Source organism: Lissotriton helveticus, chromosome 6 (assembly GCF_964261635.1).
Source record: "Lissotriton helveticus chromosome 6, aLisHel1.1, whole genome shotgun sequence".
In the NCBI taxonomy this organism is placed as follows: domain Eukaryota; kingdom Metazoa; phylum Chordata; class Amphibia; order Caudata; family Salamandridae; genus Lissotriton; species Lissotriton helveticus.
Genome location: NC_136067.1, coordinates 1,394,241,226 through 1,394,264,164, shown reverse-complemented (window position 1 = coordinate 1,394,264,164; position 22,939 = coordinate 1,394,241,226). Strand labels below are relative to the sequence as shown.

The following is a 22,939-nucleotide window of genomic DNA, read 5'->3' as shown; positions in this document are numbered from 1 at the left end:
ATGCGGCTAGGTGTGTCACTTCCTGAGGGGAAAGTGAGGTAGTTGGTCTACTGCTATTATTTATTTTTTCAATTCCTGCATCTGTCACCTTTTTGTCACAGCAGGACTTTTTAGTACCCTCTTCTATCGTTCTCATTCCTAAAGCATTTATTCTAAACAGACATCTTTTTAAACATTTATTTTTCTGCTGCCCGAATCTGTTATCCTACAGCCACAAAACTCACTTTTATTGTTCTAAATCCTAGAAAAATAGAACAGAAGATTGTTCTAACTCGTAAAGCCATTGTTCTACCTAGACAACTTTTTATACCATATTGGCCAGATGTCAGCATCAGTTATCCTACTGCCACCTCTATTGTTATGATGCCACATTTCCTATTTAACTGCTATTTTACTACCTACATCGATTTTCTGCCTTTATCACTTGGACACTTTTTTTGAATGAGTGAGCCTTTTCTGTGCTGTTTGTCGCACCTAGGGTGGGTTTTTAAAGGTGATTATGCTATTTCTGTCTCCGTCATTCCCATTGCTTCCTGTCATTTACAGTATCAGGTACAAGTTGCCTACAAGGGATTTTATTTAAAAAACAAGGATTCAGAACCAGGAAAATCAGAAAGAGCCTTTAGAGTCTACATAATACAGCTAACATCTAACAGATTGACCGGTTTGTTTAAAAGGTCATTGCTAAAATGCAGATTCTGTTGTCCTGAAGATGGTCTGAGTGATTCACACGATAGAAGACCGAAACGTCGACTATATTGTCCATTTCCACTTGTATTGATGTATTTCTACTGACTGTTTTATTTATGAATATATATGTAACTTTCTTGATTTTATTAGGAATGGATTCTCTTACTTGTGGATTATAGGTTAAAGTGTACTGCACCTTTTTCATTTGTATGCATTGAAGTCAACTTAAATGTTGAATGTACCCCATGAATTTTGAATTCTGAATGAGAAATATATTCATCAAAAGATACTCCCCTGTTTGTTGTTACTGATTCGATTCCTTATGCATTGATTGTATAAACTATTGAATTTACTTGTAGTGGTTCAAAATGTATAGATATTGAATCTATTTACATTTAATTCAAAGAAGAATCATTGTTTTTTAAATAAAATCCCTGTAGGCACCTTGTACCTGATACTATATTATTGCCCAAGCCTCCAAAGGTTTATTGTGTTCCCCCACCTTCTAATTGCATCCTGTTATTTACAGCTTTTCGGGATCAGCCTTGAGAAAGTTTCAGCCTTATAAAACACTGTAAATAAAGTATTGCATAAAAAAACAGTACATTGAATTTCGGTGCGTCCCCCTTGGTGGTAAGCATCTATCAGCTAAGGTACAGATGAACAAAAATACAGATACATGGAAATATTACACTGAAAAGGAAGGACAAATGCAATTTCAGACCATGTGGACTCCTGTGTAATACATAACAGTTTTGCACACAGTGTTACATTGTAATAAATATAAAGCAAGGCAGGCACAGAAAGTGACCATGAAGAATCTGTTTTCAAATGCAACCAATGTGGAAACACACATACGTTTTGTTGGGAAGAGAACAGGTCTGGCTTGGTCAGAATGAGACAATTCTCGTTTTTGATATTCTGAAAACACAATGTAACCAAATTACCTTAAAAATAACAACAAAAAATAGACACAAAAGTGACATACACGAGCATGCATAATATTGTTTGTCTCTTTTTCTGTTCATAGATTCAAGTTGTATCCCCCATGGCTGCGGATGGCAGTGATGCTGTAAGTATCGTTTACATTTTGGTGAACAAAGCAACAGATATACTCTGTGTTTTAAAAAGTGTATATTGTTAGTCACATCTTCTTGCAGTGGCAGCCGGTAATTTTATAAGGGAGGGTGGGCACTCACACATACCAGTAGCGGCTGCTACTGGACGGGGTGGTCGGGCGGGGAAGGGGGTGGGTTGATAACATAACAAAAGCGTACTTTGGAACGCCTGGCCAGCCGCCACCTCCCCTGCGTCCTCTTCCTTCTTCCTTTCTGTAGACGAGCCGGCAGCAGGAAGCATCTGGCACTCAGGCTCCCGCGAGCCAATCAGAATGCTGCATTACAGTGTTGTGATTGGTCTGAGCACCGTGGATTGGCGCTCAGACTGGAACAGGGAGCCTGTGCATGTTCCTCACAAGGCTGTGTAATGCAGCCTGGTGGGGAACATGCAAAGTGCACTGGAACTGTTTGGTTGGCCCAAGAGGGCCGGCCAAACAGTTCATGCACACTTTGGGAGTGCAAACGACTCCTCCCCTGTTCTGGCCAGCCCTGCCCGCCACACACTGCACACAGGTCGCTGACTGCATGCAATAGGACAAACAAAAATGATAATAACGATATGTTATTGACATTTAATTTCTCCTTTTTGCACAGTGGGGCAACGCTCCTCCGCCTTAGCGAAGGAGCCGCCCCTGACACATACACTCTCACACCCATGCATTCATACATGCACAACACTCACTCACAAATTCACTTAAATTCATACATACACACATGTACTTCCAACATAAAAAACACATAAAACGTATCATTACCGCAGCTCTCCTGGCTGCCTAACCTGAACAAGAAGAGTGTCTGTCAGGCTGACCTTTGTTCAGCCTGACGGACACTCTTCTTACCAGGAAAAAGGTGGGGGCCGTGGCCCCTTAGCCCATACAAATGGGCCACGGCTGTACTTTTCCACTAATCACCTTCATTGCAAATCGACAGATACCTCTTCAAAATACCACATAAGACAGTTCAAACATTTTTGTTGGCAGTATGTGGACATTGTTTAACACTTTAGCATCAACGTCCAAGATTTTCCTACATAAAAGGAACTATTGTAGGTAGTATTCTATTACTCCACGACCACTGAAACACTGCCATCATTACGTCACTAGACTGTCCACTTAGCTAAGAGGAACATTGAAGGTGATGTTGAGCTTTCCTTGTGTTTGATTTGAGGCCGCAGCTAGTGCAGAACGTGGCTGCTTGAAAGATAAAATGTGTCTTGTGCACATAAACTCAGTTATGAGATGTGCAGTGGTGCCAAGTGGCCTTCCAATTAACATTTACATTAAAAAAATATATATATTCCCCTTGGGGAAAGAGGATCACCTGAGACTCAAGCGGCTTATCCCTGAGGCGACACATCACCCTCGCTCGACTGCGGCTCAGACAGAAAAGGAAAAGGTTTCCCATGGAGATATTGGGGCAAGGGTATGTGAATAACAAGGACCCCCTGAACCACGTATACAATGATTCCTAGGACAGGGATATATCATTTAAGTATTAACATTCCTAGGCAATCTATGATATAAACATTAATATATAGCACCATACATAATCTATGAAGAAAACATCCACAAATCAGCAATTAAAGTGGCAAAACAAATAATGAAAGCGTAGAGAAAATTGTTAAAAAACAGGGGTTTACACTTTTTAATGGTTGTATTTAAAACAATCCTTAAAATAGGATATACATAGTACATCGATCAATACACATTACATAAAAAAGAGATATTTATCTCATACAGGTACATAAAAACATATTTCTCTTAAAAAGTGGCACAAATTAATTTGTAATATTCTTTCATTGGGGCAAGGAGCAGGGGTCATGACACCCACCCCTGCTGGCTCTCCTGGGTCGACACTATCAGGAAAGTGGACCTCTTCCTATCCACCTTGGGGGGAGCCACTGAAAATGGTCAAACCCCTTGGAGGTCTCTTAGGCCGGGACCAACTGAACAGACTGAAACCATGAGACTTGTAATTTTACACAGGTAACAAAGACCACACGATTGGCCCTTGGGCCATTTCCTTTCTCCTCATAACTACCTTTTATGTTGTTGGGTTAGTGTGTTGGTTTTGTTATTGCTGTTGGGGCCTCAGGGTGGGGCGGGACACTGTCTATCTCAAAGATGTGGGCATTGACCCACATTATTTACGACAGAGACTTCTCATTTTAAAGTATGGGGTGGTGGGTGGGTTTCATTTTTTGTTTTCCTATGTTTACCAAGCTGCTTGTCCTCCCAATCAAACGATGTCAAAGCTACCCTTCTATCTATCATGACATCTAATACATGATGACAATAACATTTGCAAAGGATGTCCCCTTCCGATGTCGTATGTGGAATGTTACGGTCTCCCAAATAAGATCAAACAAGGGTCTCCTCTTCCCTGAACTAGGCAACTGAATGCAGACATGCTCCTCCTTCAGTACACACACCTCCTAGGGGAAACCTCGTTTACAACGCGGTGTTTACACCGCACTACCTTAACAACGCTGCCATTACAACGCAAGTCGTTACTACGACTTGCGCTGAATGGCGCTGTTGGTTAAGGAATATTGTAATTTTATATTCCAACACCTTCCCTACTGTTACGTGGACTGGTGTTGGAATATAAAATTATAATATTCCTCAATCCGCGACCTCCAACGCAAGTCGTTGTAACGACTTGCGTTGTAATGGCAGCGTTGGAAAGTACAGCGATCTAAAATATTGCGTTGTACTGACATACTTCCCCTCCTAGGGACACAATGTTGATGCCTGCAGAGGTACAGATTTACTTTGGCCCACCATACAGACCTCCATAGGGATTCACGGGGCGTGGTGATCCTGATCCATTTCTGCGTTCCTTTTCAGATGATGCAGGTCTCCTCTGATAGCCAGGGCCTCAACCGCTGGGTGGTCTGAATACTCTGGGAATGCCCTATAACATTTTTTTCAGTCTACACCCGACCGCCTCTCACACAATCCGTCCCTACATGCTTGAGCCACTCTTGCAACCCAGGATGGGACCACGATTATAGGTGGAGACCTCAATGGTCTTGTTTCCATCTCACTGGATCGATCATGCCTCCTCTCGCCAAAGCTTCTACCCCGCACCAGATAGAGACCATTCATGGATTCAATGGACATAACGGATGTGTGATGCTATTACAGTCATGAAGCAGGTGGATACTTGTCTCTTGGGTACCTACACCTGCCTTTCCTGCCTCATTTAATTCTGGTCCCCACCATACATCTAGCCTTGGTCTCCACGATACAGATGCATGCCTGGAGCCTGCCGACCATTCCCCCTTAGCTACTTGTCAGCTATGGGTCCCCAGCTAGCAAGATACCGTGGAGGCTTAGATGCTGGGCCTGACCCAGCAACCTTTCTGTTATATCCCACAGGACACTTCGACCCAATTCTTCTGTGAAAACACTGGTACAGTGGACTCAGCAGCGACCTAATGCAGCAGGGGCCTCCAACCTTATCTGTAATAAGATCTACTGATGTTCAATGAAAATCACCCTGAGCTACTATTATTATTATTACTGTAATAGTGACCACAAGTGATCGGGCAAGATCACATTATTGCCCACCATATGCAACAGTTCCAGCAGTAATCACGTCAGTGCATCAGCCAGGGTTGTCAGGGCTTTGTCAATTTGGAATGCCTTACATGGGTAGCACATAATAGCCATTGCTGCAATGCCCAAGGGCACAAGATAACGATTTTAGTCTCCCCAACACCACATTATTTTTCACTCTGATATCAACTTTATATATAGTTTAGAACTTCAGCCATTTTTCACAAAACATCAGGTTATGAGTTCTGGAAATTCACAAATTTTCATCTTTTCACAATTTTAGGAAACCAATATTAATTCAGTCAAGCAAAACCTTCTAATTTATTGGGCTGGACAACACACAGTAGATCTCTTACGGGTAGCTGTAGAGCTACCAGTAGCTTACAAGCTACTTGTTGGAGAACCCTGATATGGAGCATCTACAGTGCCGTGACCAGGGGTGAGGTAATCTCACAGCTGGCCCATGACAAACAGGAGAAAGAGCACAGACGGTGGCCTTTGAATGGCCAGCACTAGATGCAGATCATGTGCATGCTCTGCTGCTCTCTGAGTAGGTGTGGAATGCTTTGAAGCACGCACAACTGGATCTGCAACAACTCCAGACGGATGAGACATGAAAGATCGGGTAGGCATCTCAAAGTCTCTTATATGAGAACAGCAACAAAACAGGCAAACTGTTACATTGGTTGAGCCAACACACAGACCGAAACAGACCCCCGACCTCCTTAGAGGACGGGATGGGCAATGCTTCTCTATACCAACACGATAGCCAAGGCATGTGCAGCATACTACGATGAGTTATATCGGTAAACATAACCCTCCCTTGAGGAGACACTTCACTTCTACCTCTCAACGGTCCAACCGCAATGCCTCAGTGAAGTTCAGTGGTAGACACTGAAAGCCCTGCTCATGGTGTGCAAGATTGGCGACGCCATTGCTCAATTTCCCGGAGGATAAACTAAGGGCCCTAATGGGCTCCCGGTGGTATTTTTCTGATCTCAGGCAGATATCCTGATTCAACCCTAACTGGACCTCTGTATGGAAGCAAAGGAGAGGGGCGGCTCTGATTGAGCTGGAAGTGTCACACATTGCAGTCATCCCTAAACCAGACAGTTCCCCTGAGTGGTGCAGCTCATACAGATATGATTGATAAACTCCTAAACTAATATATTAGCTATGGCCCTTGCCGACCTCGTTCATAAAGATCAGAGTGGCTTTATGCCCCATAGGTCAATGTGGTACAATATTCAGTGACTACATAATGCCCTGGCACTGGCTGATTGCCTGATATGGCTGTTGCAATATCATGGATCGATATTAGAAAGACATTCAATAGCGTCTCGTGGACATATATGTTTGCCTTGCTTGAATACCTTGGATTTAGCCTTCACTATTTGTCTTATGTCAAGCTCCTTTATGGTAGCCTGAAGGACAGTTCCAAGTGGAAGTCATTATATCTGCAATGATGGAGCTGCAGCGGGGTTGTGATAGGGATGTCCTGTGTCACCCTTACTGTTTACCCTCTTGATAGGGCCCTTGATTCATTATATATTATTTTCCGACCCCAAGATGGATGGATTTTGTTAATCTGAGACCTGCAAAGACAGGGTCTCCCTATACGCAAATGACCTCCTGATTGATATACCTCTCCTACCCACGTTTTACTGGGGCAAGGATCATGCAGCTCCTTGAAAAGTTCGGGAGTCACTTGGGGCTCTAGGGAAACCGGGCCAAATCCAAACTGTTTCCGGTGGGACTACAGGCCGAGACAGAATACTGGGCACAAGACACAGGCCTTACACTGACAACAGCGGGAATCTGATATCTGGGAGTGAGTATGCAGACAACAGAGTTGCAGTGCATAGTAAACATTCTCACCCCCCTGCTCACGGGGACATAGACTGTCGTCATTACCCTTATCCATCACAGGGAGAGGGACCTTGCCAAAGATGGTTATTCTCTTGAGATTACTATACATTATACAAAACTATACTTATTATCTACCAAATTCTCCTCAGCTCCTGTGGTGTTCATTTGGTGGAGGCAGACCCTAGTGGGTGGCCTTTGCCAAATTTGTAACTCCATGCATGAGGCCCTGGCGATGATTGATTTGTTAGCCTAGTATCATGCCTCTCAACTCCTGGTCCTCAATGACTGGATATATGGGCTGACAAATAACTCGACTTACAGCAGGAAAGATGGGTAGTGGGCAATCACCCCCCACTTCACTATATCTACAGGTTAAATTGCCACCGTCGATGAGGACAGTGCTGAAAATGTGGAGAACAACTCTGTGGGATCAAAGGTGTGGTGATGTACCAGGGTTTCCTTTCTCCCACAGAACTGTGCATAGAGATTTGGAACCTCGACGAATTAGGGTGGCCCAAAACTCACCTCAGTACCCAAAATCCCCTTACCAGGCTAGCTACAGTGTCTCATTGGTCATAATAAACTCCCAATGATTAGACAAACCAGAACATGAACTTACGATACCTCAGGTCACGTGGAACACATGAGCACTCTTTCGTTATACAATCATTTCAGACCAGAACGTGGATTAAATGAGGACACGTGCACATTTTAAATATTTATTTACTAATGCCGTTTTCTCAAACGCAGTATCTTAGATAATACAAGGAAACATATTATCAGAAGCAAAGTTATCAGCATAGTTACTAGTCCATAGAAAGCAAAAGGTGACAGCATGCTAAGATGCTGTAATGAATAAGCGTTAACAACACCTAATTCTCACCCTCCCTATCTAGCATATTATATTAATATCTAAGAAGGTCTCTTTGGGTTTTAGCAGGGCGGCCCCATACCTCAAGATCCTAGTATGAAGAGATCATATCAACTTCCACCAGCTCTCTGCATGCGAACCGCATCAAGTGTCTATGTGTGCTCTAAGCAAAGCAATATAAAACCCGCCTTAAGCCTGAATTTGGCTGAAGCTGCACTTATGTTATGTCTATGAAGGTGCGGAGATCAGACCTCATAACAATTCTGTGTCGTGTTATCCTTGAAGCTTCAGCACTCTCAGTACAGACATAGTTTATTAAGCAAAGCTGATATCAGAGCAATAACATATTATTCTCATGTAAATCACAACGGTCTTCTAGGTTGAAAGCGAAATCAACAATTATGTGCCGTGTGCAGAAGCAGCAAAAGGAAAAAATGCCGTTTAAACATTTAATATACCCAAGCTAACTTAACACAGTGTATAGATAAGCAGTAACTATATGACAGTGACAGACTGGCACACAAAACCCCTCTTTGGTGGGGCTCTCATATGCCAGAAGTTCATAACTGGTGGGATTCCATGGGTGGTACATGCTGGGAATCACTTATCTGAGACTTGTACTAACTGGTACAGATCTCAAGTCCTTTACTCAGATGCAGGAAGACTTTTAAATGCAAAACTCCCAATTCTAAGGATACCTACAGTTCCGCCATTCAATCACCCCATATGTGCAGGGGCATGACCACAACAACCCGGAACATAATCCACTAGATAAATACTAACGATGGAGTCCCTCCCAGCTAAGAACTGCATCTCCATCCTTTATAAATCCCTTGTGATTAACACCATAGACTCCTACATACTAAAGGAGAAAAGGGAAGAAGATGGTGTGGAGTTTGAGGAGAGTGAATGGGTTACCGCCCTCTTGAGCCCTAAAGAATCAGCAATCACTGCACGGTTTCACCTTACCCAAATCAAGTATCTGCATCATATATATTTGACCCCACATCGCTTTGGCACGTGCAAAGACCAGATACACTGGCTTGCCTGCACTGCAGGGAGGGGGTGGGTGACTTCCTTCACAACGTTTGGAGTTGCCCATTTCTCCGCTCATACTGGAACTCAATCAAGGCAGTACTGGGGACTAGTCTTGCCCAGACAACTACCCTAACACCTAAGATGACACTTCTTCATATACTATTTGACATTGGATAAAACCATGTGGAAGATATATTTATCCATTTGGGTCTAGTGATAGGGAAAAGACACAGTGTGCGTCACTGGCAACAGCTGATGGCACCTGCCATAGGGTCCTGGTGTCAAATGCTCCCACTAGCCTTGTTGTTGTTTTGCAGCGGGACATGCTCAGCAGACACGCCCAGTGTCTGGACTTAGGTTCATTGGCTGACTGCACCCACATTTACCTGGGGATGCTGGCTCTGCTGCAGGGTCCTCTATGTTTCTGTCTGTTTTGGAGAGTGTTCTACTGCCGACATTCTAGGGTTCAGCTTGCCATGCTCCCTGACAAGCATGCACTGTTGTTGCAATGATGGGCTGGGGCTTCCTTATGTTTTCCCCTGTTCACCATGGCTGCCATTCAATGTTTTCCTAAGGAACTTTCCCAATTTATGGTGGAGGAGTTTTACACCCTTTTGACATTTGATTTCTTCCAGGTTTTATATCAATCAATACTAATATTATAAAGAGCGAGCCCAAACCTTTGAGGCGGGTAATCTCAGTAACCACAGCACCAATCACAACACCCAATACAGCATTGGAAAGGGCAGTTGCAGCAGAAAGACATAGGCTATGCAGACGGCCACCATATTTAAACATTTGTTTTGTTTTTGTAGAGTTTTATATAGCGCGAACTTGACCCGAACTGTATCAGGTATCAGAGCACTTTACATAGCACCAGTTACGTTACATGAGGACACACATTTATTTTTGTTAGGCACGGGGAGATTAAGTGATTTGCCCAGAATCACAGGATGTTTGGCGTCGTTACCAAGACTCGAACCCAGATCCCCAGGTCCGAGGACGAGCGCCTTAGCCGTTAGGCCAACTCCTCTATACATTTAAAAGGTAAAAGAAGCGTGACAGCAAAGTAGTCCCTTGTGGGCGTGTCTGCGTTGTGCTGTGGGCGTGGGCTGGGGGCGTGACTAACACTGGGGGCGTGTGGTACAGACATCACATCGTGGGCTTTGGGCGTGTGCTGGGGGCGTGACAAACGCTGGGGGCATGACAAACGCTGGGGGCATGTGTCCGCCCTTCCTGCCATGAGAGCGTACATACAAGCGCCAATTACGTTGCTGCGCAGCATCAAGGGGCACGACACGCTGGGGGGCGTGAGAAACGCTGGGGGCGTGTGTCCGCCCGTCATGCCATGTGAACGCAATTGCGCCGCATCAAGGGGCACGCTGGGGGCGTGAGAAATGCTGGGGGCGTGTGCTACGTTCCGCCCTTCATGCCATGTGGGTCGTACATTAATCAGAAGATCGTCTGTTGTGGCCGTGTGCTGGGGGGCGTGACAAACGTGTTCACCTGGAGGCCTGGTAAGTAACATTACTGCAGCCTCTCCTGCGCGCTGTTACTGAACTCTCTCATTCAACGAAATTACACGCGCCTGCTACCATCAACCAGGGCTCTAGCCGGGTTCAGGCGGCGGATCAGTACACTAATTACATGCGCCTGATCACATCAATCAGGGCTGCAGCTGGGCCTCAAGCGGGGGAACACGCGCCTGCTAACATCAAACAGGCCTGCATCTGGGCCTCAAGCGGGGGAACACGCAAATGAGCGTGTCTGCGGGGACAATTACTGCAGCCTCTCCTACTCGCTGTCACTCAACTCTCTCATTAAACGGATTTACCCGCGGCTGATAACTCTCTCATTCAACGACATTACACGCGCCTACTAACATCAACCAGGGCTGTAGCCAGGCTCAGGCGGCAGATCACTACACCAATTAAACGCGCCTGCTAACATCAACCAGGGCTGCAGCTGGGCCTTCTCCGTCCCTATTCTAATGCAACAAAAAATGTTGTCTACCGCGAGATTTTAAAATAAATTGCCCTTGCCAAATACACACATTACACACATTCTATTTCATACCCGGACAACGTCGGGACGGGCTGCTAGTTCTTATATAAAGGCCTTTGAGGGATTGTCCACCATGTTGCAAACCTCCCGGATACCTGATTTCCGGTTTGGTTTCCTTCTTTGTTCCCAACCTGCTGTTGTTGTACTGGTAAATTCAGGACGGTTTTTCTGCCTTGTTGCTTTTTCCTCCTGGCGGTTTCCTTAGAGGGCACATTCCAGCTTCATGTTTCCTTCACTAGCTGGAAAGGTGGCTTCCATAGGCGATCACCCCAGCTTCAGATCTCAAACCATCCAGTCCAGATGATCCTATTTATGTCCACCTCTCAAGAGATAGTGACACCAATGCCTCCAGGGAAGGATAGATTCTACTCAATCCCTACAGAGCCACTTGGAGGCCCTGTCTTGGAGGAAGAAAGGCACAGTAAAAAGAAGCTCTGTATTGTGAAGAAAAGGGACATTTCCTTTGTCAGTGTCCTGTGAAGCCCAGACAGCTGTTGGGAAACGAGTAAGCCCTGTGTTTGAGAGGATTGTAGAATTGGGCCTGATAACACTTCCTCAAATAATATCTTCTAGGTCTCCAGGTTCTACTGAACACAGTCGTTTACTTCTGTTAACAATTACCATTGCAAGCATGTCTCATTCTGTTTCCGTCCTGGCATTATAGGATTCCAGCCCCACATGCACATTCATGGACAAGGAGTGGGTGTTAACTAATCATATTTCCATACATGTTAAGACCAAGGCAGAATTATTACAGAAAGTAGATGTTTTGCCTATCAATTCAGGCCTAGTAACACAGTGTACAGAGTCTCTTCAAGTTAGAACTTTCAATAATTATGAGAGATTGGAATTTGATTTGATTTCTTCACCTCACCATCCTATGATATTTGAAGTACCTTGGCTAGGACGACATAATCCTTATGTTAACTGGGTAACGGGATTAGGTTTTTCATCTCGGAATATTGTAACTTTCCCTTTCTGTCTTTCAGCCAAGGAAAGGAACAGGGTACTTTACCAGTCCTGCCAAACCTACAACGGTGGAGGCAAACCTGTCAACTATTTCAGTACATTTGGTGATATCTTTAAAAACCTGAAGGTTTAGCTGTTACCTCCACATCGTCAGTGTAATTGTGCAATAAATCTTGTACCAGGGCCTGAAATATATATGGCTAGGTGTATCTGCTTTCAGAGACAGAGAAAAAGGTTCTCCATCAATACTTTGATGATAATTTCGAAAATGGCCTCATTGATCCCTTTACATCTCCTTTAGGAGTTCCTCTGTTCGTTGTACCTGGGAAAACTAAAGATTTAAGACCTTGTATAGACTATTGAGGAATAAATAAGATCACGATCAAGGATCGTATCCTCTTCCCTTCAATATGGATATACTGGAGTCGGTCAGAGGAGCTCAAGTATATTCTAAGTTGGATCTCTGCAGAGCCTACCATTTGACCAGGAGATGAGTGGAAGACTGCATTTCAAACTCAATTTGGGCACTTTGAAGTTGGAGTAATGTCATTTGGGTTATTTAATGCCCCATCCATTTTCAACGTTTTATGGATTCCATCTTTTCAGACCTCCTAAACCTCAATGTTATAGTGTATTTGGATGACATTTTGATCTCCTGATCTGTTGCTGAACACCATAAACGTGTCAGAGAAGTTTTACATAGGTTATGTAGGCATTCTTTAACATGCAAGCCTGAGAATGCCTATTTGAACACGCCAAAGTGTAGTATTTGGAGTTGATACTCTCCTTTAGTGGACTTACTATGGAACCACAGAAAGTGCAATCGGTCTTACAGTGGTCAACCCCTTCTTCCATCAAATAAACTCAAAGCTACTTGGGATTTGGCAATTTGTATCAGCAGTTCGTCCATAATTTATATGAATATTCTTCCCAGATTTCTCTATTACTAAAGGAGAATATGAGTACAGGATTTCATTAGGATTGGTTAGCTTTAAACGCCTTTCAAGCTTTAGAAAAAGCCTTTAGTTCAGCTCCAGTCCCGGGACAACTGGATCCAATGAAGACTTTTATAGTGGAAACTAATGCATCAGGAAATGCATTGGGTACGGTGCTGTTACATGTTCAAGAAGATAACAGCCTTTTATTATTCCTTTATCTTTTATTATTCTCGGTCTTTGTCACCTTCAGAACAAAACTATTCAGTAATCAAGTGGGAACTATTAGCGATGAAGGAATTTTGTGAGGAATTGAGGCATCTTCTTCAAGGAGGTCGATATCCTTTTGAAATCGGGACGGATTATAGAATCTGCAGGTTTTGTAAGATTTCAGTGTCAAAACAGTCGGCAAGCCCGTTAAGTGTATTTTTTCTCTGAGTTTGATTTTGTGGTGACCTACCTTCTAGGCTCTCGTAACGCTCTGGCTGATGGTCTATTCCATCAAGATTCCCTTATTCAGGATACTCAACCACGACCCTTGCTGGTCCCAGAACAAAAAATATCTTCAGTCATCTCCTTTCTGGATGTATTCAAACAAGCATCATGACAAGACGAATACCCTGTAATTAATCCATTGATCCTTCTGGTGGCATGCCGTTGCCAAATATGTGGAACAGTAGGTATCTTCTTGTCCAACATGTAACCAGAATAAAGTCTCATATGCCAAGTCCTCTGGTCTTCTTCGTCCACTCCATGTGGTCACAGATCCTGGCATGCTATATTTACAGATTTTACAGTAGACCAACCAAAGTCATAGGGATGCACTGTGATCATGGTAACTGTTGACCATTATTCCAAGATGGCTAATTTTTCGTGATTTAAGAAGATTCCTACAGCAGTAGAGATGATGCGACCCTATATATTGGATGTTTTTCACTTACATGGCCCACCATCTATCATTATTTCCGATGGAGAGGCCCAATTCATTTTTTCGTTTTGGAAAGCAATATGTACAGTCCTTGGAACATCCAGAACCTTATCTTCAGGTTTCCGCCCCCAAACTAGTGGTTCATTTAAAGCACAAACCAGACACTGGAACAATAACTATGTTGCATCAGTGACGCTACCTAGGATAATTATGCTTTCCGTTTGCCCTATGCAGAGTTCAAATACAACCACAGCACACATAACTCCATAGGAGTGTCACCCTCTTTTTGTCTACAAGGTCTTCATCCCATGACGTGTCCAAAAACCATTCCTACCAATTCCCTAGTACCTACTTCTGCAGAGTTTCTTAACATCTAGTGTCAGTAAGGGACACTGTTAAACACAGATTGGCTGTAGCCAGTAGCAGGATGAAACAGCAAGCAGATAAATGCAAATGTCCAGCCCGACTTAGTGGGGGATAAGGTGTGGCTTTCCTCTCGGTTTCTGCCTCTGCATGGGTGACATCCTAAATCTGCTCCCCGTTTCCGTTGTTCCTTTGGTTGCAGTTCGTCTTCAACTTCCTCCTTAATGGAGGGTACTCCCAGTGTTCCATGTCTCTCAGTTGACAATGTGTGGGTTTACCCCCTTCTCTACTTGTTCATGGGGGTTCCTGAATTAAAAAGTCTCTGATATTTGCGATTCTTGCATTGTGCATGGCAAATTGCGCTTTTTGGGTCTTTACAAGGTTTGCTTATCAGTGATTAACTTGGGAGTTCGCCTCTGCAGTTCATGCACCACAACTGATTTGTAGATTTGCTTGTTCCACCCGGACAAGCCTAGTGCTTTGCAGAGGGAGGTATACTGTCAGGCACGCGCACAGGACGCACCATTGTTTTGCAGTGGGATGAGCTTGGCGGATGTATCCCTCAGCTGGGCTTGGGTACATATATCTTCCTTATTTCAACTTTCCATTAGTTTACCTTATGTTCCAAACATCCACGTACATATGAGCTAATTACTGAAACATATTGGCAATTTTGTATTTTAAGCTGAAATGGTACTCCAGAGGAAATGCCATTTTGCACCATTCATAACTTTGTCTTCCAATGACTGATTTGCTCCAAATTTGAGGCAAACAGTTTTCAAACATCGATCTGCCTTTTAGCATGCCAGATTTGGTGAAGGTTTGGCGGAAGGGTCAAACCACTTAAGGGATGTCCATAATCCATTATCCATTGCCTTTTAAAGGTAACATGGAAAACGTTAACGACGATATCTCCGCAAAGAAGTATAAACAAGGATTTTGCAATTAAAATCGGTCTTGCATTTGCAAAAGTTAGAGCAATTAAATTACAATGTCTTTTACCTATGTGTTTTGTTTTGGAGTGTAGTGAATGTATGTATGTGGACATACCTCATTTTCTGGGCATTTACATCAAAAACAGCGAAAACAGGGTGCTTAATTTGATGTTTAGCAGGCTCTTGATAGCTGAATAATTTAAGATTTAAGAACTGTCGATGGGGGTGGATATTGGAAATCCCGTCCGGAAAGTCTGAGAGTGCAGTCCGTGTTTTGTGGAGCACCGAAGGGGTGCGAGAGAGGCAGAAGCGGTTGTGGCTGCGGGCTGCGGCGTGTAGTGTGCTGGCCGACCTCCCATCTCTCCCATCGAGTCACCCCCGCCGCCGCCACCGAGCCCACCTGCCTACCGTTTTCCTTGCGGTACCGGCCACGCAGCAGCGCTGGCGAGTGGGGTCTGAGCGAACGCCACTGCCTGCCGTGTCGACTCCAGTCCTCCAGTACTCCAGTCCTGCTGTGCTCCGGCATTCAGTCCCGTCTTCCAAACCGGACAAGCCGCAGCACCTGCGTCAGTGGAGGCAGGGGAGGCAGACCAGAGCGGGAGACGAAGAGGTTACCTGCTCCACGCCGCGAAACGCCTGAGCTGCCCGCCTGCCCTAGACTGAGCTGCTCCAGTCGGCCCCTTGTGGCCTCAGATTGGGGCCATAAGGCTGAAGGAGGGTTCCAGCGCAGCTCACCATCGTGGGCAAAGGCCTTGGCGGGCAGTGTGAAACACCCGAGTGAGTCAAGCAAGCCGAGGAGCGACGACGGTGGTGCAGCAGGTGGTGCAGCAAGCATGAGTGAGTAAGCGTCTTCCCTTGCTCCTAACCCCTCGCTCCGCTCCTACTCCTGCACCGGTCCTCACCCGGCCTCCATTCCAGGTCGGCACTGGCACTGTGATTGCGTTCTGCCGTCTGTACCCCGCCCCTGTGAGCAAGGGGGGGAAGCTTGTTCCCAGGAGGTGGCGGGGAGAGCAAGCCGCGAGACGCAGGAAGCTTGCCGCAAAATTGGTATAGGGCGCCGGGATCGCCTGGACCGCCGCAACCATACTTGCAACTACACCTGCAACCATACCTGCAACCATACCTAGGACTGGGGGATTGGAGGAAGGGGAGCAGGGCCACTGGGGCCACAGGGGCCACAGGGCTAATCAGGGACACTCTAGGCTATCTAGGCTATCTAGGCTATCTAGGGCATGTGCGAGCGCGGCTGCCGATAGAGGCGGCCGCTAAGTAAGAGCCCGGGGGTGACCGTGAGGCAGCCGGACTAGGTCTTGCTGACCCGAGGTCCTCCCTGCGCGCCACGCTTGCCGCTCCTTTACCCACCACGCCCCTCCCGTGCCCCCCCTGCCACCTCCCGGCTCTCGTCGAAGCCCTAAAGACTGACTCTTGTGGGCAGTGGGCAGTGGGCAGTGGGCAGTAACCTGCGACTCAGCCAGCCTTCCAGTCACCCAGCCACTCATCAGCTTCCTCCCAAATAAGCACTAAGATACCGGACTACTAGATCATCGCCATTACTGGGAACTATAATATATATATATATATATATATATATATATATATATATATATATATATATACACGGATAACCATCGGATAATAATCAAAAATAAATAAATAATTAAAATAAAATAAAACTCCTTTTAGAACCGAAAGGTCACAGCAATCTTTTCCCATTAATCACATTGAGACCAGAGACTGGACACAGGGGGAGAGGCCCGACCCTCACGAGTCCACTCCGCAATCTTGTTAGCCTACTGAAATATAAAAACGCATTAAAGCCAAACAAAAAGGGAGCGCAATGAGATCTGGCTTGATCAGGCAACAACCAAAACCCAACTCTACACTGAGATCGCGGAAAAGAAAACTGGGGAAACCTGAGCCAACACTCCCAACAAATCCGAATAATCCCAAGGAACTCGGTTCAAGTATAAACGATCAAGAAAACACAAATAATACAGAGGCCTCACCCCTTACAGTAATGGAAACATCTAAGTTACCCACAACTCAACCGCTAAACAAAAACGGTCAAGTCAAGGTCCCTGCTGCCTCACCTTCCCTAATTACTGCCCTCCAGCAACCACAACAGCCACAAAGACCGGCACAGCTTGGACTACCTCAAGTACCTCAAATGAAAAAACCTTCACCAACGGACCCAGTTAATCTTGTAACGACCGACGGAACACCAGCAAAGAAAAGGATATGTTCACATCAACCTAAGATTTATACAAAGTTCGCCTTTCTTAAAGACCCTGGAACAGCTATATTCTCTATGACTGGGAACATCAGAGGTCTTCAATCTCCGCTTTTAAAAGACGAGCACGACTCCAGCCACATGAACAGCAGCCAAATAGGCTTACCCACCCCAGTGGAAATTCTGTGCCAACCCACTCTTGAGATAGCGACTGTCATCCCCATACCAACTTCGCCGAAAACAAGAAGAGCAGCAGCATCCACCCTTCAGGAAGACCACGAATCAACCCCCTCCAATACTTGGGGACTGACGTCCGCCAGTCAAGCCTCCAAAAAAGACTGGAGCATACCAACTGAGGCCAAGTCTCCAAATACAGTGGCCGACTCACATCCAGTACAGCAGAGTGAGACCCACCCTAGCAAGATCAGCCCCCGTCACCGCGGTAAACAAGACGCGACAATGGAAATCAAGGCTTTGATACATAAAGAGGATGAAAGGGAAATTCTACCACCGCCCCAACTAGTTAGCAGTTCTCCAAACCCAACAAAAGAAATTAGAGCCATTCGAGCAAAACCATCATTAGTAATTGAAGAGCAACAACGCGGTATCAAACTACCGCCAATGCTAAACACCTCACCGGCTCTATCCAAGTCACACCAGTTAATCCTCAGTAGCACCACCGAACAAATAACGGCGACCAATAATCCTGCAGTGCAAGGGGCCACCCAAGGCGGCACTTTACCATCGAACAATGATTCCCTGCCCACAAAAAACTTTCCAGACAATGACAATGATAATGACATGTCTTCTATAGCAGCACAGGAGTGGGAAGAACTAGTGGCTACCTATAACCGTCACCCATCTGAATGGAAGCCCACTGCCGATGCCTTACCAAGATCCGAGAGAAGTTACAGCCCAGGAAAAACAGCTCCTGAATCAATTTGGGTGACAATCTTAAACACACTGCAACACTCGGCTACAGCCCTGGAATTCCAATCTCAAAAAATGGACATACAGCTTTGTGTTTTGCAAACAATGGCTGACTCAATCTCAGGAATTGACTGGAAAATCTCAGAACTAAATGGCCTCATAAGGAGGGGTCAAGATGCCGTCCTTGCGGCCCAACTAACTTTATCACAACCATTATCTTGTGATCCAATTTTAGATAAACTATCATCCCTACCTACGATGTTGGGGGCATTAATAAGCGACCTAAAATCGGCAGTTCTACCAACCCAAACCTCGCAAACCTCCGATCCACCCTCAGATGTCCCAATGACACCAACGGACTTATTGATTGAACATCCAATCGAGCAGAAGTCAGATATCATCGCATCCTCAACCGAAACATTACCAACCAGACCACTGGCAACTGAGCTAACCATCACGACTGCTACTACAGTCACACCTTTCTCAACAACCGCTCAGGAATCTTCTAAGTCTCGAAGAAAAAACAAAAGGAAAGGAAGGAATCGGGCTCCAAAAAGCTCAAATAAGAAGATAGTAATATATTCCAACTCTTCCCCTTCAGTAGTAACTGTCACAGGGTCTCCGACAGCCAATGAAGTACAATCCCCTCAGTATAAGGCTTCTGAAACGGCATCATCAGCATCCCCATTGGCACACTCAAAATTGACAAGTATTGTTACTAAGAAACCTGCACAAAAAAAACTCAAGCAGAAAACCTTACAATTCACAAAAACTCAAGTGGCACAAAACTCTATTAACCTGGAACCAACACCATCTGAACTCGCACCAATACGAGGAAGAGTGGACACCGCCACGGCTAACAATACTGAGTCCTCTCTACATTTGACACCTATACCGGCTAGTACCACCCGAAACCCGCACATAGCCACCAATCAATGCGAGCAGTCAAATGCCTCAGTCACAGCAGACCCAAGCAACCTTTCTCAGCCAACTCAACAGGGTGTCAAGAGACCACCGCCGGACCCAACCAAACCACAGTTTTTGAACAGTCCAACACCAATCCTTTTCATCCCGGGATATACATCCCGCGGCAGGGCTGATATACTGAATAGGGGAAACATACTAAGGCTAATGCATTCAATATCAAATCTATCAAATATCAGTTCATCTGATCTTTTGGAAATAGAATTCCAGTCAAACACCGAACCTCATCGCCCAAAAATTACAAAAGCAACTTGGCACTCACTTGAGACAGCACTTAAAATCATGGAAGAAATAGCGACGTTTCAGCTATGGGGGATAGAGCTGAGACTCGAAGAAAGACCTCGCTATCCTACTCCTTTTCTTCCTTTAGCCAGACCCCCAGCACAAAAAAGCACCACCTCAATACTAAAAGGAGCGAGAAGCAGCTCGCCTGGGCCGTGCCCCCGAGACCTAGAAAACCCCAACTCTGAACAAAACCAAAAGTTTAGCAGCTGGTCATCACGTAAAACTGGTCACAATTGGAACTCAATTCAACGCACATTCGCAAGTTCTACTATCAACAACTGACAGAAAGGGAAAGAACTCACCAACCCATCAGAGGGATATATGGACATTAGAATTTGCTCCTGGAACGTCAACGGTTTGGCGAGCAAAAGAAATGATCCCGAGTTTCTAGAATATCTCACAACATTTGACCTTATCCTGCTCCAAGAGACTTGGGAAGAAAAAGCATTCGAGCTCCAAGGGTTCACGTCCTGCTGTATTCCAGCAAATAAAAACTCAACCTTTGGCCGAAGATCAGGCGGTCTGATGCTTTTCGCATCAATATCGACAATAGGCGAAATCGAGGCAATGGACCTTGATATTCCTCCCCCAAGCGTCATTCAGGTGATAAAGATCCCACTTTGGCTAAAGAAGCAGCCCCAAGCTGTAACTATAATCAACACATACATCCATCCCAAAGACAAACAAAAAGGTGCGAAAGACCTAGCCAAACTGATGAAAAAAATAATGGAAGAAAGCGTGTCTGACTCATTCATCTTGACAGGGGACTTCAATATGCTTCTAATTAATAAAGAGCAACTTAGCGACCTTACCCGGGACCTGAACGCAGCATGGGACGTGCCGACACAAGGCCATATAAAAAACAAGAATCCAACGAAGCATTCAAAAATCTTACTTCGACATTTGGAACAACTCAACTTAAGGGCCCTGAACGGCCGCTACCCTGGCGATGATCCACCAGTTGCCATCTTTCATGCGAATAAACAATCCTCCTATCTTGACTACATGTTCACATCTCTAAACATGCTTTGTCGGGTAAAGTCCTTTAGAATAGGTACGAGCGACCTCAGTGATCACTTGCCACAAGAGGCCATAATAAAAACTACTTCCCACCTGGGAACCGAAACCTTTATAGGCCTCGACACAGATATTGCCCCAAATTTAAGGCGGCTTCGCTGTAACGCCGGGAACATCGATTCAATTAGCTCCATGGCGAAAAACCTCTTCCCCCAAGCCACCAGCTAGGCATCTAAGGGATCGGATGTCTGGGACATCTTCGTCAAAACCATTAGGGAGCAAATGGTAAAAAAGGTTCCCACCAATTCACGTCATCAACAGTTGCCTCTTCGTGGGATTCACTCATGTCCAGAAATGAAACTACAAAAAAGATTAGTAAATCAATTACTGAGACAGTTGTGAAAGGATCCTACAAATCATAGCTTGCAAACTGCCCTACGGGAAGCTAAAACAAAGCTGAAACGGACAAAATGGGGCAACCAGCAGCGAAGGAACGAAGAACTATGGGTGAAACTAGTTCACGAGGGGAAGCAGAAGAACAGCTCCAGATTCTGGCAAATGGTTAAAAGAATACAGAATCCTGACCTCCCTGGTCAAAACTAGCACATAACTGAAGAAGTATGGTCGAAATACCTACTGACGCACTTCAACAACGATGGGACTATAGACAAAGCTATTACAAACAAACCTTCCTTAACAACCACAAAGCATAACAAAAAAGCAAACCTCAACCATTATACCCCCACAAACCCCCTTGAAACGGGGGAGTACATCGCCATGAATACACCAAAAATCGATAAACCAAAAACGGAAAAAACTCAACAAAGGCATTTGAGTCAGGGCCTAAGCCAATTCTCCCATCAGACATCCAACGACAAATATCAAGGGGGAGACCAACCGGTGCTCCTGGGCCGAACGGATTACCACCTATGCTCTACAAATCAGATGTCGAATTTTGGAGCGCATCTTTAGCATCAGTGTTCAACAGTATCAGACTCTCACAGACCCTTCCTGAGTCCAGGCACGGTTCAATTATCAGCCCGATACATAAACAAGGTAGCAAGAGGCTTCCAAATAACTACCGCCTTATTGCTCTCCTAGATGTGGAGGCAAAATACTTTGCTGGCCTTATCTTGGAGGAGCTAACATCATGGGCAACTGAAAATTCCATCATGCCAATCAACCAAACGGGTTTCTGCAAAGGCCAAGGGACCACAACCAATCTAATGGCACTATCACTGCTGATGGAAGCAGCAAAAGAAACTAAGTCATCTCTATTCTTTTCATTTATTGACTATACCGCTGCATTCGACCACGTGGACCGAAACAAACTTTGGTTGAAACTGGACAATTTGGGAATACCTAAATACCTATTAGACGTCCTAATACTGCTCCACTCAAACACCTGGATCAAAATCAAACTTGGGGCTGGAACACACCTTTCAAAACCCATAAGGACAACAAAAGGATTAAAACAGGGATGTCTACTTGCACCGATCCTATTCAATCTTTTTCTAGCCGGTCTACCTGGGCAACTAGACAAATGCTCCAACCATGCACCGAAACTATGGAAAATCACCCTCTCAAACCTGCTATATGCAGATGACCTGCTGTTGATAAGTCGGACTCCAATGGGCCTCCAACATCTTTTGAACACAACCCAAGCCTTTTCAGTAAAAAATGCACTACAAATAAACTTCAATAAATCAAAGGTGATGGCTGTGAATTATAGGGAAAAAAAGAACCCTTGCTGGTACTTGAATGGCGAAAAGCTCGACCAGGTCACTACATATAAGTACCTGGGAGTAATCCTGGACTCAAATAACACCTCGAGGGCGCAGTTCAAATCTTTGCGAGGGAAGGCTACAATGACCTATTTGGCTCTAAAATCATTGAAGGTCAAACTACCTGACCTGACACTTAAACCCCTTCTCGAAATATTGAGTGCCAAATTAAAACCGACTCTCACTTACGGGAGTGAATCACACCACGGTAAGGATGCGGCGTTGCTGGACACACTCATTGCCAACTCATACAGAGCTATTTTTAATCTTCCCGAATACGTCTCCCCGGCTCAGATCCGACTGGAATTCGGTATCTCGAAACAAACTCTAGAGAGGCGGAGCGTGTATGCAACAAATTGGCATAAA

General features: G+C 45.0%; 1 protein-coding gene across 3 annotated transcripts in view; it reads left to right on the top strand.

Annotated features, from left to right (window-relative positions):
• The window catches only part of IPCEF1 (interaction protein for cytohesin exchange factors 1), a 572,159-nt gene that overhangs the window by 156,925 nt on the left and 392,295 nt on the right, over positions 1-22,939 (top strand). For all 3 annotated transcript variants that reach the window (XM_078649174.1, XM_078649175.1, XM_078649176.1), the window contains exon 2: positions 1,721-1,762. In XM_078649174.1, coding sequence (XP_078505300.1) covers positions 1,739-1,762 — 24 coding nt within the window. In that variant the 5' untranslated portion in view covers positions 1,721-1,738. The remainder of the gene's footprint in view (positions 1-1,720; positions 1,763-22,939) is intronic.